This window comes from Plectropomus leopardus, chromosome 9 (genome assembly GCF_008729295.1).
Source record: "Plectropomus leopardus isolate mb chromosome 9, YSFRI_Pleo_2.0, whole genome shotgun sequence".
Taxonomy (NCBI): Eukaryota; Metazoa; Chordata; class Actinopteri; order Perciformes; family Serranidae; genus Plectropomus; species Plectropomus leopardus.
Window position 1 is genome coordinate 20,664,125 of NC_056471.1, and position 20,648 is coordinate 20,684,772.

Sequence of the window (20,648 nt, forward strand, 5' to 3'; positions counted from 1 at the left end):
AAGCCAGTTTGCACAGGTTTCAAAGGGTTAAATTGATCTCTTGTCAGGGAGTTTTTGCTTTTATTTTGAAGAGACATTTTTTTTTTCAAGATTTTTTTTTGCTTTTTGGCCTTTAATGGATAGAATAGAGTTAGTGTGAAAGGGGGAGAGACAGGGGACGACATGCAGCAAAGGGTTGGAGTCAAACCCGCGACCGCTGCAGCGTGGACACAGACTCTGTACTACTGGGTGTCCCAAAGAGACATCTTTTAGTCTTGTACAGCTGGTCTGGAGTCACCACTTTTGTGCAATTAAAAGACTTACTGTACAATTCCAGGAAATGTGCTGATGTGGGTCAACACTGCTGATTCATCAGTGTTGACCCACTGAGGGACAGTTTCTTCACCAGGACAGGCTTTGTCAAACAGGAAACGATGGGTGAGAGGCAGCACGTAGTTTGGCTGTTCTACCTCTGAACAGCTTGTTTGCAGTTAAAGCACGAAACATTTTGTCCACTTTTCTGCTACAGAGGCAGAAGGTTTCTGCAGCAGCATTCATTAATTCACCAATCAGTTGTGTTTATCCTTAAAAACCTGTTGAACAAGTTAACAGCCTGCTTTTACCAGCATTTAGTTAAGACAATATAGGTGTTAATTTCCCAAATTCCCTGCGGTGAAGCTGGCATGACAGACAGCTCAAAAGAAAATATTATCTTACTGTAAATCAGCAGGAATACACCAAGACAGTAGCACACTTCCTTTTCTGGAAAGTCCCCCCTGTTGGAGGATTTCTGTGGAAACTGTGCAGTAAATGAGGCATGACAGCTTTCTGATTCTGTTACACCAAACAGCTGCTCCACCACATCACCTGATAAAGGAAATGATAACTTTAAACAAACAGAAAATAAAAGAGTAAGGGGTCAAATCACATTGCACATGTTGATTTGTTTAAGATGCAAGGCACTCAAAACCCCCCCTGTGAAATGTCATGGTGCTACAATCCCTGCTTTGTTACAGTAAAGCAGGGATTCCCATATACAGTGGGTTAAATCTTTGACAGTTTCTGATGTTTACAGCCAGTTTCCAAGACAACTATTAAACCTTGTCTTAGAATTTCATCTTATTTCATTGATTTTATTTATAAGGACAACACACATTAATTAACATTTCTGTAAATGTGCCAGTGTTAGCCACCAGGCTAATTTTCAACTGTAGTCCTTTGGCAAGATGTTTTAAAACCTGTAAAATGATCAAATTCACATACATATAGCGGCAGGATGCCATAAAGACAGCAACAGCTAAAACAAACAGGAACTCCCAAGACAGAACACAAGCTGTGCAAAGAAACAAGAAACAGCAGAGCAACAGTGCAAAACAACATGTAGCATTTTAGCACAAAATATCCATGAATCAGCAACATAGAAATGCTTCTGTGAATATCTCTGTTGAATATTGTAGATCTGCAACTATTTTGATGATCAGTTCATCATTTAATTCCTAAAATGGCAAACACACTTCTACCAGCTTCTCAGATGTAAAGATTTCCTCTTTGTTTTTGCCTCGTGTGATAGTAACATGAATAACTTTTGTGGGTTTGCCAAAAGACGCAATGTGAAGATGTCTCATTAGCTTTTAGGATAGTTTAGTTAAACATTGCCATTAATTGCAGCACGAATATATTGTTTTAAATATATGACTAATCTTAAAGGAAAACGTAAGTCTTCCAAATGACCATCTATGTATGAATAACTCACCCTGTGTTACGCTGAATTTATGAAGAATATGTTTTTCTCACATGCAACTGGTGAACGAGGAATTCAAAAATGGAGACATGTCTTCATGAATTGACATTGGGGTCTGTGTTTACAAACTCACACCACTTTTGCAGTATAATCCAACTTTCATTTATTCAGTTTTATGCTCAGTACTTTCCCAAACAGAAAGCCCTCTGTGACGGAGAACTGAACAGAAAGTGAGTCTTATTTCTGCTCTCCTTATAACCGGACTCCATCGGCAAAAACGGTAATTTTACATCGCCTGAACACAGGAGCTGCCGGTTTACTTCTGCCTTGATCAGTTTCGTTCACCAAAATTACACAATAACACAAACTACCTGACTGATCAAAGCAGTGGTGGAACAGCAGCTCCTGTTTTCAGTGAGGTAACATCACTGTTTTTGTCAGTGGGGTCGGGCTTTAAAAAGACTAGAGATACATTTCACTTCTGTGTCAGTTCGGTTTGGGTAGTACTGAGTCTGTTTGTAAACTGATGTTTTGATATAGTTTTACTGGTGTTATATGCAGACCCCTTTTAACCTCAATTCATCAAGAGTTTTCTCCATTTTTGGATTTGCTATTCACCGTGAAAGCATGCAAAAAAGACAATAGTTTTCTTCACAAATTCACCGTAACGCGGGGTGACTAACTGATAAACAAATGGTCATTTGGGGAGGTTAATCTTTGACTGAGACACACCCTGATTGCAGATATTTGAGGAGAAGTCACAACCTTTTGGTGTTTTACCCTGAATCCATTAAAACTGAAGCTAACTGGTTTGGGCTGGTTCTGCCTGCCACTTCTCTTTGATTCACATGATGTTTGTGCAAACGGCATCTTAATCTAATAGAGATGGACCGGCTGGTCTAGTGTCACTTGTTTTCCACTTTCAGACTTGTACTGTTTGTACCATTTTAAGGTTTTTGCAATAAAGCTCAATGCATCAAAACCAAGACGGCCTTTTCTTAATATAGCTTAGGTCTTACACTATATATGCGTACCACTCATATCAACTCAATTTATTGAAGTGATGACTTTTGAAATGTGAGTGTTAGGTTGAAAACCTGAAAGAAAAACAAATCATGTTAGTCATTTCAGTGATTAAGTCATTTATTGAAATAAATAAGATGCGTTAACCATGTCTCAAACAAAATCACTTGATTTCAATCCAATAGTTTAATAGGAACATTGTTTTATTGTGTTGAATACCCTGTTTAATTTATCAGTATCATGCTCTGCCACATATTTATTAAACATATTTATTGCAATTTTTTAATATTTATGCTTAGTTTAATGTGATATTTATACTCTCTTTAAATAATATTTGCAATAATTGCTAAATAAGTTGAAGATTCATAATCACGAACCACATCAATTAACCGTTTAATCAAATATTTGTATAAATAAAATGAAACTGAATACATGGCCTCATCCTTTAAATCATTTTATTTCCTCATATCACATGGCTCAATTTAGACGTTAGGTCTTGTTTGATATCAAATTTGTCTCCTTTATAGGTGACTATCTAACAAACATCATTTACAGACACGTTCATCTGTGCCAGACTGATCTACAGTAAATTGTGACTAGATTTGTTTTCATTTCCACTTTCACAAAACTGAAGTTTCCATAGAACAAAGCAAAACCTCAAAAGGGAAAAATGTCCCACCAAGTAATGTTAATTTCTTAAAGGTTTGGGGAACTCTTTACATTAGAAGTAGCATTTATATGGTGATTTAGCAGAAATGCTGTATGTCACACTTACCATGTGATCTGATTAACTTAAGCAAAGAGTTGGTTGTTGGAGACAAAAAACAGAAAATGTGAAAGTCGTGATTCTGAGATAGAAAAACAACCTGATTTGAATCAACTTCAAGATGTCTGATAAAGAACAAACGTCCCATTCATTAAGACAAAACAGGACTGAATAAGTCCATACAAGACAGAGGGTCAATCAAATGAGCCTGAACGCAGCGGTCAGTTGTGGATGTCTAATGTGATCAGTGCTTGTTTAATGTTAAGTTTACACCAAGACACAAGCATGAGTGATACATGTTGTTTTTGCCTTCGGGGCGTTTAAAGTTAACGGCGAGTGATTAAGATTTGACTGTGTCTCCTGTCAGGTCTTACAGGATTTGGATGCATATATTTCAGAAGATGTGAGACACATTTGATGAAAGTTATCTAAGAGATGTAGCCATGGTTTTATTCCAGTTAAGCACCTCATGGGACTTATAAAAGTCAGATATCAATGTTGGGCACTGATATAGCTTCAATAGTATGATCTGATTCAATATTGGTGCCTTACTGGGTTTTTAACCCTTTAAAACCTCAGCAAGTTTGCTTGATTTATTTCAAAACATAAATGGCCCAAATATAAGCAAGAAATGTGTGAAAATTTCCAACAACAAAAAAAAATACTGTAAAAAAGCCCCCCTAATTAACAAAAAAATTGTATCATTATTTAAATATATAATCATAAGAGTTATAAATATGGTTTTCTGGACATTTTTTCTCTTGACTTTTTTTTCTATGTTGCTCATTATGTTTTTTTGTGTTTTTGAAAGAAATCAAACCAATCTTCCCAGGTTTAAGAGGTTAACATGATTGCAAAAGGTGTCTGAATGAAGCACAAGAAAACTGATGGCGATCCAGGTGTTAAAGGGTTATTGTTATAATATACAGGCAAAAGTATGTAGGCAAGTAGTTAATACTTCCTCCTATTCCTTTTCAAACATGTAAGATGTCATTTTTATGTTATTAGATTCTGTACAGTGAGTTGTGTATAGATACTTGGCAATTTCAATTATTGTCATTTTGTTTTATTTTTATCTTTTTGTTTGTTTGTTTGTGTTACATGTCCAAAATAATACCAATCATTTAACCAATCCAAAATTATTTCACCCCTAGCTGGACATATCATTCCAAAAGCGCGTGTATTTATATGCTCCTCTAACAACCTCTGCTCCTCTTTCAAGGTTTTCCACGGTATTTTTTTTTGTATGAAGAATTTTAATTAGGTTTTATTCTGCCCAAAGGTGCTGCATGGGGTTTGGGTGAAAGCTTCTGTGCAAACCACACTGGGATTTCTTCATGGCTTTGTGTACAGAGAAGCATTGTCATGTTGAAACAGGAAAGGGCCTTCCCCAAATTGTTGACAGAGATATCATTGTGTGCTGCAGCATTAAATGAGAACTCACCTGAAGGTCAGTTTACTTCTCACTTTACTACTCAGCCCGTGAGAGGGAAATGTTTCACTGAAGGAGCTTCATCAAATCTCTAAAACACTCTCAGCTTTGCATCAGGGGGGAATGTAGTGTCCAGTTGGGTTTTTTTTTTTTTGCTCTGCATCTTCTGCTGTATCAATTTTACATGCCATCCAGCCCGTGTGTTTTCTTTCTTTCTTTTTTATCATAGCCAGAAACTGTAAAAACAAAAGTATTGTTGCATTTTCAAATTTCCAATGGTCCACATTATGTGTAACAAAAGCTTTGGAGAGAAAAATAAAAATAACCAGATCTGAGCTTAAGACAGTGATATTTAATCAAAATCACTAAATTCCATGTCTGGGAATGAGGCATAATTTTAGCCCTTTTATTGGTGAGATGCAATGAGGCACTGACACTAAATCCTGACCGTCTCTGTGCTCAAACATCATTCCAAATTTCTCTGAGTTTGAAAGAGAGGCTGAATAAGAAATAAATATGAAAAAGACATAACCATCATAACAAATATCAGTATTTTAATTGGTTGATTTATTTATGTATTTTAAGTCTCTCTTTTGGAAGCCTTAGTTGCACAAGATGTGGAGCATTCGAAATTTGAAAATGCAACAATATTAATGTTTTTTTAAATGTCTGGCTGTGATTTAAAAAAAGAAAGAAAGAAAACATGCATGGGTTTTGAAGGCATGGGATACTTCACTGCAAAACTGATACAGCAGAGGATGCACAGCAAAAATAAAAACAAAACAAAACTGGATTCTGCACTCCCCTTGATGCAAAACTGATATTTTTGTAGAGACTTGATAAAGCGGTGATTTTTTGTGCAGTGGGAATACATAAACATATACAATGTACACATATGTATATATATAAATGCATTTATTTTTATCTATTTATTATGCACTCAAACCTATATAAATGTGAATTTCAATGTAAATATCAATATATATCTTGCACTCCAACCATTCTTGTATATAACACTTTAATTCCATGGTTCTGTTTCTTGCACTGTTACACTGTTACTTGTGTTACTTGTTTTGTTTTTGCACTGCTAGACTCGTACTTTTTATATTTTATATTTGTATCTTCTATTTTATGTTTTTTTTTTCTTTCTATATTTATGTTGCACCAACCCACCAGAACAAATTCCTCCTATTGTGTTAACTATACCTGGCAATAAATCTTTTTCTGATTCTGATTCTGATTTATTTATTATATCAAATTATATATATGTGTGTGTGTGTGTGTGTGTGTGTCACAGCCAAGCCACCCCCCTTTCTGATAAATAAATAGTCCCTAATTCAATTGTACATTGTGTTGTAGCTAAAACAGCTCAGCTATGGTAAAACAGGGCGTACACGAAAACAAAATGCTGCCTCCTAACAAATGCCCCATGAATTGGTAAGAAGTCGTCGGTCCGACCCAGTGTGTGTTTCTGCCTCTCTGCTGTTTGCAGATGTTCATTAGCATTTAGATATTATCCTCAGTGAGCCGGCAGCCCCGCCTCCTGCGCTTTGATTGGGCACACTGTTACCGGAGCTGTCAGCTCGGCTGCGGGAAGGTTTCCTCCGCTCTCCCCGTCCAGTCTTCAGCTATAGACCGACCGACTGACTGCTGCTAGCGGGGCAGGCTCGTCTTGCCTTTTGTTAGCTAGCACCAAGAAAAAGACAGCCGCATCCATGCAGTAGTAGACTTTTTTTTTTGGAAAATGATCATCTGTACGAATAAAATGGAGTACCCCCTAAGAACCCAGTGTCAGCGAGTCCACAAACAGGTGAGTTAAAGCTGACTGTTGAACAAAGTTAAGTTAGTTTTAACACGATTAAAGCTAACGGCTAACTGGTAGCCTGAGTAACGTTCATTCATTTGCTGAAGGGATTATTTTGTATCAAAGAAAGAAATATATCGTAACTGCCTCTTACATGGCTGTCTTTTTAAGCTCCAAACGACATGTGTCGACATATAACAGTCGATAAAATAAATATGAACGCTTACACTTTATTAAATACGTAAACTTTTTAACTTAGTGCCGAGCAGTTAATGTTACAACGGCTGTAAGTTAGCTAGCGAGCAAAAATAGCAAACTTCTAGCTAGCAGCTAACGGTTTATCGAGCAAGAGTTAAATCACAAGTAATTTTTAAAAAATTAAATAAAATAAGTTTTCGTGTTTTAGTTCAAGGTTATGAAGCCCACTGCCATGTTTAATCTCCACCGAGAAACATTTTGTAGTTTTCATTGAACAGCCGTTAAAACGTTAAGCTCGTTTAAACATTCGCCAACGGTTACAAAGCTAACGTTAGTAACGTTAAATGTACGTTTTATCGGAACAAAAATAACCGTTTTCTGTGTGTTGATGGAGTCGCTGTGGCGTTAAAAGCTTCACAAACCATTTAACGAAGACTCTTCCTTTGTTGGTTCACCAGTGATTGTTTAAGTATTTTATCTTAAATGTGATTATATTTAACTTTCACGCCGGTTTTATCCAAACGTTAAAATGCAGTAATGGTTGGGAGCGTTGCAGTATGAGGAGAAATCTGTAGGTGACGATGACATCATCTGAGGATTTGGGAGAAAAGTGTCTGTCAGTTAGGTGGCTGTGAAGTAATGCAGTGCCATTTATTCACCATATATTATATATAAGCACAGCTCGAAAGGACACACGAGTGTAAACGCCTTTAATGCATGAGGACAGATGGGGATTGTCCAATGTTTGCAGCTCGCAGTGCCTTTAAATGTCTAAATGTTGACGACTTTTATTGTGCTGTTTTTTTGCTGCTGGCTGAACTGGACTGCCAATCAAAGTTGTTTTTCTCCTCTGTCGCTGTTTTTCCGTTTTACAACAGAAGGGGGGCGCTGTCTCAAGTGCAGTCCAAAAAGACATGTTTGCTGCAGATTAGAGTCCAGAAATGGAGCAAAACAGGGAGGAATGCGAGCAGCAAGGGATTCAAAGCCCTCTACTCTGGTTTCAAGTCCAAAATTGGGTTACTTTTCATGACCCCTCTCACTGATTTGCAGTTTACATTCATTATCATTCATATGGCATTTTTCTGCACATGCTTTTTGACTACATAATTAGGAACAAACAATCAGTATTTGCGCATATACAAGTCTCTCCTTTCCAAGAGCGAGGGAAGGATAGCACATTGTTACAACAATTAATACAAGCAGATAAATACAACTGTCACACATTACAAATAAGCAAGCATAAAATCCAGTCAAGATTTACACAATTGAATGCATAAACATATGCAGCTGTCTAAAACGATTTCAGTAAGTATCTAAATATCAATCACATTGACCAAGAGTGATTTTTTTCCTTAGACCTCTAAAATTGATTTAATTTCCCTGATAGTTATCGGCTCAGACAGTTTCAGGTCATTCTTTAAGTTATCCCAAGAGGAAGTGGTAGCATATTTCAAATCTTTTTGCCAAGTTGTGTTCAAACCCTGGGGATCACATTTGTAGAATATTGTGCGAGCTCAGGCCATTTTGGTTTTTACACACGTACGTACTTAAATAAGAAGGAATCAGTCCAAGCAGATTTATATACAAAAAGCAACCAATGTAAGAGCCCCCTGTGCTTTGAGTTTAAACGTACTTGCATCTCACTCGCAGTCAAAATAAACAAGCATTTTGCAGGCATTTAAGCACATTTGAGCACCTTCCTTCGATATGATAACCTACACTCCCCTGGCTTGTTTGTGAATGAGACTAGTGATGAATTTTCTTGTTATCAGTGAGAGTCTTTTGTATCTGCGTCTCCCCCTTGCTCTACCTGCTTGCCATGTTTTCTGACAGGTCCAATCACTCATTTGCTGTATGTGGGCTCGGCTTTCTTTATTTTTTTCATCCTGCAGCATAGTGTTTTGTTTGTCTTGGCTGTGTTGTATGTGCTGTCCTACCCAGCAGCTCCTCTACCTCCCCTCTTCTCCTCCCCTCTCCAAACATCTTTGGGCTGCAGCTGGTTTGTTTTGCGCTACTCTCTGAGTTCAGGTTGCAGAGCCAAAATCGGCCCCGGCAGCTTGTGTTTCCGGTGATTTTTCTTTTCTTTTTTTCTTTTTTTTTTTTTGGAGGGCAGGGTTAATGCCATCGGGATGCCGGCGCATGGTAAGGATGGACCCCCTCCAGGCTCAATTGGAATGCAGATTGAATGTCCTTCTCCTGTATCTGCAGCAGCCCCCCTCCTGCAGCCCACCAACACCACACACACATGCACACATGCACGTCTCAGGCTGACACATTTACCCTTGGAAGACTGCTGGCATCATTTTTCTCACTTCTTTGTGTGTCATTTTAGTCCTTCATATGCCTGCACGTACAGTGCTGCCGTTTTGTTTTTCAGCCTGCTATCAAAGCCTGTCTTTGTCTCCATTTACCTTTCCTCCCCTCAGTGACGTCACCCCTGTTTTTCATTTCATCCTTGCCTCTTGCTCCGCTCTGATCAATAAACAAATGACCTCTCCTGTGTCGAGAAGGGGAGTTTCTATTTTTTTTTTTTTGAATATCAAATGATCTGCACCTGTGAATTTTTGCTCACAACAGGCCCTCTGTGACTTGTTATATGAGTTCTGTCCCTCGCAGCCAGGCCACGAGTTTGAATTCATCTTGTGATTTGAATACAGCAGCGCACTAATATGAACATCTTGGTTTTGTCACACCCCAAGCTAGGAAAAAATGGCTTTGTTTCAAAATCAGTAGCTGCTGGGCGTACTGTAAGCAGAATTAATAGGTCTGTTTGCACAAAGCCCCAATGTGCTTCTCTATTAGACTGTTTGCATCTATGTGAAACCAAAATATGCTTTGTAATACCATACACAGTCGCCCCAATGATGATGTGCGTCTCTTTGCTTTATATATCCACCCACACATGCTTGTTAGCAGCTTTTTTTCCTCTTTTCGTGCGGGTTGTTTTTTTACATGTGGGTGGACAATAAGGAGCGTATCGCCTTATCAAAAGTACTGCTGTGTGCAGCATTTGTGGCTTGTTTTCAGACAATAAAGATGAGGCAGTGTGGATGGGTGTCTGGACATGGCATTGACAAAGAAGTCTGTCTAAACTATCTTCCCCTAGTGTATATTAATCACACAAGTATAGATTAGATAGTGTTTTTTTTCACAAATGGGAATGGATCACATCTGTGGGGAAATGCTGAAATAGTAATTTCTTTACTTGTTCGGACTGGCAGTAAAAAGATCATCTCAGATGGACTTTACCTTTTGTTTTTTTTGTTTCAAAATTGAGGATTTTTTTTAGTTTTCTCTAAGCATGAATTAATTAATTGCCATTAATTTACTGCACATTGTCTTGAACTGCAGATTTAGCTGGGTTTTAATTTTGCTTTCACGTCAGTGTGTCAGTATGTGTTATTTCCTGCTGTGTGACGGCGCACATCAACAGTAGTTCCTGTTTCAATTTGACTGTTCCTGTCGATTTGTCCAGACATGTTTATCAAATCACACAAAACGGCAATTTCCTCTTTGATTGCGTGATGCCAGTAATGACAGATCCCGTCTTCTCGGCTTTACAAGCGTAAGTGTTGTCATTTATTTACTGTAGATTTGGCAGTGGCTGAAGACTGAACGTTTGAAAGAACCAGTCAGTTAAATAGGCATTGTCTTGTGTTCCTCTTCCTATGTTGTCATTTTTACTGTTTGTACTGGTTATATTTTGGTGAGAACACGGTGGTTTTAATACTTAGCTGTGAAGCCCATCAAAGCCCAATGTGGAATATGTGTCCTGTGCAGACGCAGGGTTCCCTGTATGATACAAAACTCTGTCATTTCAGCTGAAACTGTTCTAATAACATCTGTTTGCTGAATTCATTTTAATATAGAAATTTAGTTTTTCCTCAAACCTCTTAACAAGGAGCTGCAGCACAATCTCTATTTGAGCGAGTAGAAGTGTAAAGCCTTTGTTGTGCCCAGATACATTGCATCACCTGGTTGCTCATGATGGCCCACTTTTATCATATCTTCTCTGGGATCTTAGCAGTGTGTTATTTCGTAAACAACAGCAGAGTTTCCAATCTGAAATGTTTCCATGCAGTGTTTGTATTTGAAAAGTCTGATACAGATCTGAATTTTTTTATGTGATTTTTTTTTAAAATGGTTTCTGTGCAGTTAGACTTCGATACTTTAAAGCCCAAATAAACACGTTAAAACTGGATCCATACATCAGCAGGCTGATATTGTTGGTTGTTCTAGCTGTTCTATTATGGGCCACTATGTCATGATATTCACATTTTTGACGATTATTTATTAAAAAAACTCATTGTGTGAATATTTTCTGAGAGCATCAATATTCAACCCTACAATATTGTCACAGCATAGATGTATAAAAAATATTGTGATACTTGATTTTTTCTATATTGCCCGGCCCTGATGTGTATTTTATACATCTTGGTTGCCATTCTTCAATAACTAAATATGAATAACTGTTATATTTAAATTTAAACAGTGTCTCTTTAAACTCTAAAACACTGACACCTGTTTCAAAAACATAATATCAGCCAGGCTGTAGTTTATATGCTACAGTGACCATAATTTCTTAAATATCTTATTCCAAGAAAGTTGCAAGTTAATGTTGCAATTGTTACTACTTCTATAGTGGCTGACTGGCAAGAATAAGCTAAGTGGTCTTTATGTGTAAGTCCCTGACAAGTCAGACTGAAGGCATGTTTTCTGCACAGTGTAAACCTCTGAAATACCTTTTCCCTTCAATAACCAAACCAGCGCGTGCCTGATGGAGCAGTAATGTAGATTCTGAAGTTCAGCACACTAAACAGTAGCTCTTGTGTTTGCAGAGAGATACTTTTGTGAATGTCGAGAGGTCTTTGATTGACAGGCACCTGTGTGCTCTACGGACCCTTCGGCCTATTTCCCATGTCCGCTGACAGACAGGAGTGGGTCAGGGTCTGTGTCTGAGCTTGTTTCATTCAGTGCCAGTTCTCCTTTTTCACCCACTGTTTTTCTTTTCTCCTGTTCCTGATAGAGCTCTTTCCTCTCTCCTGTATAAACTATGAGATTAAGGAACTATACACGTCATTCTGAGTTTGATTTGTTTAACCCTTTATAACCTGGATCAAGATCAGTTTTGGTCATCAGTGCTATGTTCAAACGCCTCTCAGAAGTATTCAAACCTTTGAAACGTGAGCAAATGGGTTTTATTTTATTTATTTATTTTTAGGTCAAGAGGTGGAGCCTCTTCCGGGTTTTTTTCTAATGTCTTGATCACATTTGGGTCATTTCTTCTGAAGTTCCTCATTGCCTTCTTTCCATTTTTTTGAAAAAAAAAAAATCAAGCAATTTGCTCAGGTTTTAAAGGTTAATATGAGTTATGTTAACAGTATGTATGGTGTCTTTCAAGGTCTGAGCGCATGTAGGTCAAGAGGTGGAGCCTCTTCCGGGATCATAAGGAAACCCTCGTCCACTACAGGGAGAAGTGAAATACCACATGGGGCTACCAGCCAGATAAACAGAGTGATAAATGCCAAAGAGCCGTATGGGGCTAAGGTTATGTAACAAGGCTCGCTGGTTGCCATTTGGCCCGACTATCTGTGACAGAAGTTAAGGTGTCCGTGATCAAAATAATCCTAGAGAGCAGTTTGTGCTGTTTAAAGGAGAAGTCTTTGCCAACATTTGTACAGTTCAAACCGCAATGAAGCATTTGGCTTTGATCAGCGCTGCACGCTCAGCTTTCACATGCAGGGGAACTGAGTTGTCGCCCGAGGCTGAGCTCCCAAACACCTTTTCCTAGAGGCCATTGTATGATGGAGAGAGAGGTAATAAATGGCTGTGCCTGTGAGGGCAGGCCAGCTTCCCTCTCTGCATGGGTCTGTTTCTCTTGGCTCCAGTTTTTCAGGCTCCTCAGTCCCGTCGCATCGATGTTTGTGTGTTTGGTCTCATCCACCTCTTTGCTGCTGCTGCAGAGCTTCCCTCCTCAAGGCCTCCTAAGCCCAACTTTCACATTAGTTTCTTCATCTGTGGTTCCTCCTAGCATGTAAATCCCCCTTTCAGAGGATAGCTTTGGGTGTTTTTTTTTCTAGTTTCAACATTGAATGAGTCAGTTTGTTTGTTCACTCCAAATTCACTGTGCCTCATCTACATTTAATAATGTCGTGGTAGGACATCAGACCCTGCTGCAGCCAACACAAGCTGACGTCTTTGTGCCTGTTGAGCTCCCAGCTGTGCGCCGCTGTTGTTTGCTTGTTTTATTTGCAGAAAGAATAATGTAAGGAATGCACTCACTTGCCAGTGGCGCCGGTATCACAGCATCACGGCTGCTGTTCTTCCAAGACTGCCTCTCTCCAGATGATTTAAGGTGTGGAACATGACTCTGATCCAAATCACGGTCCAAGTCCGTCATCACTTGGTGAGGACGCTGAAGTCCAACCTTATCCTGAGCCAACCTGCTCTGGCTACCAGACAAGTTCTAATAACTCAGAGGACAGTCAGCCCTGTGTTATGGGTTTTTATGTCATCTTATTTCAGATATATGTATATATAAAATATATATACATAGTAGTTTAGGGACACTTTTCACAACAGAGAGCATGTTTTTAGCCCTTGAACAAGAACTACAAAATGATTGAAGACATTTTTAACTGCCACTGTGGGAACTTTGTCAAATTTGATGGCTGCTAGGGCTGCTACTAACCTTTTTTTTTTCAATATTTTCTTGATTCAATGATAACAATATTTGTCTACAAAATGTCACAGCCCACACAACTTCCTTGTTTTGTCGAAAACCCAAAGATATTCAACCTACAGTGATATTAAACAGAGAAAAGCAGAAATCCTCATATCTGAGCAGCTGGAACCTTCATATTTTGGGGATTGTTGCTTGAAAAATGACTCAAATAATCAATGGATAATTAAAAGTTATGCCCGTTTATGTTCTGTTGGTCGAAAAATCGATGAATTGACTCTTCAGCTCCAGTGGCTTCCCGCACATCATACACAATGATGAAACACAAACCAACCCTCTCCTCTTTCTGTGTCCTGTTTTCTGTAGGTAATGGTTAACGGTGAGAAGGAGCGGGTGTCACTGCTGTTCATGAAGGCTCTGGTCAGCAGGGGGAGCGTGGACGCTGTGTCCCAGCAGATGGCCTCTCACCCTCAGTACTTGGAGAGCTTCCTGCGCACACAGCACTACATCCTGCACATGGACGGCCCCTTGCCGCTGCCGTACCGCCATTACATCGCCATCATGGTCAGTGACCATGCTGTTCTCGTTTATACATACCCAAGATCTCACCATCTTACTATGCATGTAGCTGAACAACATCGCAGTCAGGGAAGCTGCTCTTTACCAGGGATTATGCTCGTATTATTCAAAATTAAAGAATAACAAGGTGCATTGTTTGCATGACTTTCAGGCCGCGGCACGACATCACTGCAACTACTTGGTGTACCTGCACTCAGCCCAGTTTCTGAGAGTCGGCGGGGACCCTCTGTGGTTGCAGGGTTTGGAGGCAGCGCCCCCTCGCCTTCGTCTCCTTGACCACATCAACAAGGTGCTGGCCCACCAACCCTGGCTCACCGCCTGCTCACACATCCAGGTACAGCAAAGCCAAATACAGACAAAACAAAATGAAACAGTAACAAGACACTGTTAACTGATTATCACTCACAGAAATACAGAATTATTTTTACCTTCAGAGTAATCAGGATGCAGAATGAACAGGGTTTTTCCTGGCACCAAATGGGGCGGTGGTGTTAGGTGCCGCAGTGAAAATCTTTTGATAGGTCATTTTTATAACATTTTAAATTCACGCCAATTAACCACAGTTTCAGAAATTTTAGGCTAATCAGTTAAGTAACAACTCAGAAAGATTGCAAAATGTGTCTTTTCAGTAAGTGTATTTTATTCGTGTGTGTTTCTTCTTTAAATAAAATATAACAAAACAAAACAAAAAAACTAATTTACTCTTAAAGTGTCAAAAATGTGAACCCAAACCTTTAAAAATAAAAAATAAAAACCAAAATGTGGTCCTATTACAGGGTAGTTGCATTAAAGTTCAGATTCAGAGGTAGAATATTTCAGCCTCCTGCTCCTCTTCATTCCCTCCTCGTTGTGTCTGAACCAGGTGAACTTTTCCAGCCATTGTGGGTCAAAAAATATTTGTTCAATATTTGTTGTAGCTCCTGTCAGAGAACTAAGTGTCCAAATTTGAGAGCTATAACACGCATTCAGCTTGTTATTGGCACTGACAGAGATGGATTTACAACTGTCCCCAGCCTCCCCTAATGTTTGTTCCTCACAGCAGCGCAGCGGAGCAGAATAAGCTCAGCTGTGAACGGATCTGGATGATCCATCTCTGATGAAGGTTGGCTCTTTCTCTTCGTCCTTGACATATCCTAAGAATTACTTTACAACAAGGATGAGGATGAAACTTTTGCAGCCGCTCTCGAAGTTTTACTTTTGACAAGAGACCGTGATAGTTGCCAAGCAACCAAGATGCAGCTGCCACCGTGCAAAAATGTATCAATTTAACCACGGCAAAATCTGTGCGTCATTATGACTGCCCGTGGACAAAATAGGTCAAACGATCAGGACAATGTCTGACACCGATGCTCTTCGAATTGGGGGAAATTTCTCAGGGGAAAATTTAAGTTTGATGAAGGGTAGGAAGTGGTGAAGTTTATTTTTTTCCTCTGCTTCCAGTCTGTGATGCGGACATGGACAACTGCAGCCAATGCATTTAAAAAAACAAAACTGATGTGAAATGATTATATTGCGTTAGCTGCCCCAAAAATTAATATGCAGGAAAAACCTGAATGAGTATAAAGAAAGTCTTAAAATTATGTCTCTTCTCTCTGTTCCCTCCAGACGCTGCTGAAGTCAGGCGAGCAGTGCTGGTCACTGGCCGAGCTGGTGCAGGCCGTGGTGATCCTGGCCCACTGCCACTCCCTCTGCAGCTTTGTGTTTGGATGCGACACAGACTCAGACTTTGTCCCTCTCTCCAAGTCTCCTAACGGTACCCCGCCAACCTTCTGCCCCTTTGATGCTGCCAATGGCAACACCAACGTGCCTCAGTTGCTCGCCACTCCCTCCGAACACATAACACGAAGACGGGTAACAAACCAGACTACTATTTTCTTGAAATAAAGATCACAGAGAATTGTATAGCGAAATACAGTCTGAAACCATGCAGACTGTTTACCTGCATGCAACCAATGGTTGTCGGCTAATTTCCTGTCCATTGTCTAATCAGTTAAATGACTAATTGCTTCAGCATAATTAATCAGTATTTTACAAGAATTTTTTGGGACATGTGGGAAGGATTTTAGCATGTAGGATCATTTTTGCTTGAGAATTGATGTAGTTATAGATTACACAATCTCTTGCAGAAAGCTATAAAGTAGAGCTCAAAATAAACCATAATTCATTGTGTGAAATTGATGATTTAGTTAGTCCAAGCATGTGTTTCTCAGCATCAACTTCTCACGGATAAAGCATCACTTTGAATTAAAAGAGCTCTTTGTATAAATCTGAGATGGAAGCGGGAGATGCATTTTATCATAATAAATGTATGATCAGATTATTTCTCCCCACAGTGGCCTTGTGTGTGTTGTGTCTGTTCCCTCTCAGACACTTAGAGGTTAATTAAACTTCATCAGTAGTTCTTTTTTTCTGGTGTTTGTGTCGACAGTCTCTGGACTCCAGTTCTGACATGGTGTATCTGAAGGAGAGGATCCAGAAGTCCCAGGAGGAGCGAGAGAAGAGAGAAGAGCGTCTGCTGCAGACACAAACACTCCAGCAAACAGGTAACCGACACCTGCACATGAACGCAGAAACACACAAACAAGCTAACACGGCTCAGATGTGCCCACTCACTTCTGATGGTTATCTTGAGCGTTACATTTTAGGTCACATGGTGTGAAACTTGAGCAATCGCCACTTATCATCAGCCGCTTATTGACGCACTCTCTCTGCCTCTCCTCCATCTCCTTTTCCTTCATCATCTCTTTTTTTTAGATATGGAAGAAGAAGAGGAGATGATATGCTTCGCAGACCCGACACGTTTTATCACAGACCCTGACCTATGCTATCAGGAGTTCGCTCGTAGGGAGGAAGACCACTTCCAAGTATTTAGAGTTCAGGTGAGGACGGTACCTTTGTCTGTGTGTGTTATGGCTCTTCATGACATGGCCGGTCTGTTAAAACTGCGTAACAGGACACATCGCGTGACTTAGCACAGTTTAAATCAGTTATCTTGATGTCTGCTAACTGCAACCAATCCAATGCTTCACAATACAGTACGCTTTATGCTTTCAATTTAGTGGCAGTTTATCTATAAAAACACACCAACATGTATCAGATTTGGTATTTGAATGGCCCATTTTCACAGTGTTTGACTGTCAGAAGGAGGTTTAGTGGACTCCCAAGTGGTTTGTGAATTTGGTGACAGAGCAGGTGAATCAATACTGGTTTTGGCATTCTAACACACAAGTTTGTCTCATAAACCTAAATTAGTTCCACAAGAGAAAATTACAAATACTGGTCAGAGCTGATTCTTGTATTGACGTCAAACAATTTTTAAATTAAAAAACAGTACATATGGCCGGTAAATTAAATTAGGTTTGATGTGTAAACACATTGAGTTTTAAGCTTCACTTTTTTTTTTTTTTGCTTTTGGCCAGATGTGTGCATATAGGTTTACTCTGGTACTGCACTGGTATTATGGTTGGCTTTGCTGCTGTAAGGACAACCGGATCGCTTTCTGTTCCCCAGAGCCTAGCAACTACCAGCAACACAGCACTCTCTGCATTTTGTTTTCCACTGTTACTTTGGTTGTTCCACCATTTGCCATTTCCATTACTTAGGACAGTAACCGCAAAGAACTTACACTGACACTTTTTTGTATTTGAGGACGGCTACCTAGAGCTTCTGGGAAAAACAGAAGCACGATGCACTTCCTGTTCTGACCGACACACTTACTTTGTGCCGTAAATTGAGCCCTCGTTTTTCTGGGAGATCGCACCAGGTGGCAGACACACTTGCATAATGAAAGCAAAGCTTATAGCGAACCATCTAAACACAGACGGTGACATTATTCTATAGCCATGGTTCTTAAAAAATGAAAAAGTATTCAGTAGTACAACGTCATTAAAGTCATGTAATACAGTTCAGCACTTCACACTCTGCTACACTAAATTGTGTTAATTTTTTTCACGTTTTATCTCTTCACACCTCTAAAAATCATTCAGATAAAGACAAGAAAATCTTTGAAGTGGTCCCAAACACATTCATGTGGAGTGCTGGAAACCACTGCTGTACTTCAGTATTTAATGAACTCAAACTGACATCAGAACCTTTCTGACGTGGACGATGTGTTGTGTTTGCTCTGCAGGACTACTCGTGGGAGGACCACGGCTTCTCCTTAGTCAACAGGCTGTACTCGGACATCGGGCACCTGTTGGACGACAGATTCAGGAGCGTGACCACCCTCCCCTCAATGCACAGCCCCGACCTGAAGAGGGCGATCTGGAATTACATCCACTGTGTGTTAGGAATACGGTGAGACAGCCACTGAAACATCCTTTCTCACTCCAAAAAAACACTTTTCTTTGTGTTCTGTAGATAAATGAACGATTGATTGTGCTTACAGGTATGATGATTATGATTACGGAGAAGTGAACCAGTTGCTGGAGCGGGATCTGAAGCTGTACATCAAGGCTGTGGCCTGTTTTCCTGATGCCACCAAAACTCCAGTGTGTCCGCTGAGTTTGGCTCCGCTTAAAACTTCAGAACGGGTGAGAAGACCTTCACTGTAAAAGTGCAAATAGACAAGTTATTATTATGAAGTAAATGTTTATTACACAATGTAACGGTTAAAGAATAATGACACCATCTGCTTTGAGGCTCGCTTTCACCGTGCAGGTATGTTTGCCCGGGAAAATGAAGGCTTGATTCACTGCACAAAGAAAGTGCATCACTCATTGCACAAGCAAAACAGAGAGAGGATGATGCTTTCGTTTTTCCACAATAGCTATCCCCAGTTACCTCAGAGTGTCAAAAACTGCGTTTCCATATCTGTACTTAATGCACACTTTCAAATATCACATTAGAAAAGCTGTATGGAAACATTGTGTAAAAAAAAAAAAAAAGCCTTTGTCAAAAAAGAGTTAAAGAGCTACATGGCCTTTGCAAAAAAGTAAAAATGCGCACATCTATGAAACGTCACTTTTGGGAGTAACTCGATAAAAAGCTGCAAAGGGAGCCGATGTGTGTTGACCGACCTTCCTCTGCTCTTTGCCCACATGGCCTTGGCCAAATAAATGTTGACGAAGATTCAACTCACTGATCAGCTGTTTCTGCTGTCGTCGTCTTCCCGGATAATTGAATACATTTGTCTTCGTCTCCAGCCAGCATGAGACATGGCCAGTGGTAGCTGACATAAAATAGAATTTTAAACATAGACCTCTCTCCATTTTTCCATCATAGATGGGTTCGGTTCAGCTCACAACCTTTTCTTCTCTGTTTATCGGCAATTACAGCCCTGCGGAAAGTGTGCGTTAATAGTTCACTTAAAACTTGCTTGACAACTTAAGGGAAACAGGCTAATGACATTTCTTTGCAGTTACTTCTCTCAGTGGGGTAGATAACGGATGGTGGAACAACAAAAGTAACTGTGAAAAACACCAGTCGCTGGTAGTTTCTAGGCTCTGAGAAAAACAGAAAGTGCTCCTGTTGACAGCGGTGGCAACAATAATGCCACTTGAAAGCGCTAGTGGGAAGATATTTAAAAGTTTTCAGTTTCTGCTCTAACTTCTCTCACAGTCAGCTTTCTTTGGTACTCTGTGTGAGTCACTTTTCATTTTCTTTCCCCTCAGATACACATTAATTTACTAATCATGGAGGCCCGGCTGCAGGCCGAGCTGCTATACGCCCTGAGAGCCATCACTCAGTACATGATCGCCTAAGTGCTCGGAGAGGCACGAAGCTAAAACTCTCCGCCGGTACAGAGAGGCCCAGAGACGCGAGGATGAAGAAATCTCAACAGCGGACGGTGAAGTGGGACGAGAGCGGCACTTTTAAGGACACAGAGCTCCATCGTTTTGTAGCTGTGCCTCATGAATGTGCTTTTCTTTTTCTCAGATTTAATGTATTTATACCATAGTGTGCCACGCCCCCCTCCTCCTGCAGACTCTCCTGTTGTTAAGTCCTTTTGTCCGACATCTCGGCTCTCAAACGTTATGTGCAATTATTACTAGAGTTGTTTTAATTTTTACCTGTTGTTTTGTGTTCGAGCTCGGTCTGAGAGAAACTGCGTGGTTGCAGCAGTCTGTTACAGAGGCCAACACTCTTCTTAGTTTGATCCTGTTGTATTAACTATGCTTTCCCCAAAAATATCTTTTTGTACCTGATGAATGTCAGTGGGAGACCAGGGCTTCTGTTATTATTTTTGGACAATCCTCGTCAGTGTTGGAGGACGACATTAAGTGGGCCGTGAAGGACGACAGTTTCGCTCTCCCTAACATTTCGTATTAATGCTGGTCGAGAACAAACACAACAGTGACACTGCTGGAAGTTAACACATCACTATAGTTTCTTTTAATAAGCACTTTTTTAAACTTTATATATTTATAATGCCAGGTAGGTCATTAGTAGACATGGAGACGCACCGTGTGTGGGTCTGACGCCTTTCTTCTTCTTCTTCTGTTG

At 39.9% G+C, this 20,648-nt stretch overlaps 1 protein-coding gene across 2 annotated transcripts; it reads left to right on the plus strand.

Annotated features, from left to right (window-relative positions):
* The first annotated feature begins 6,507 nt into the window (after positions 1–6,507).
* On the plus strand, positions 6,508–20,518 carry sesn4 (sestrin 4). Of its 2 annotated transcripts, none has more exons than XM_042493641.1 (9): positions 6,508–6,751; positions 13,992–14,189; positions 14,356–14,538; positions 15,810–16,055; positions 16,633–16,747; positions 16,959–17,083; positions 18,334–18,500; positions 18,592–18,736; positions 19,817–20,518. In XM_042493641.1, exons 1-9 carry the CDS (start codon positions 6,686–6,688, stop codon positions 19,904–19,906), a joined length of 1,335 nt encoding a protein of 444 aa, XP_042349575.1. In that variant the 5' UTR covers positions 6,508–6,685; the 3' UTR covers positions 19,907–20,518. The 2 variants fall into 2 exon arrangements, with proteins under 2 accessions (XP_042349575.1, XP_042349576.1); XM_042493642.1 differs by lacking the exon at positions 6,508–6,751 and adding an exon at positions 10,448–10,508.
* The last annotated feature ends 130 nt before the right edge of the window (positions 20,519–20,648 follow it).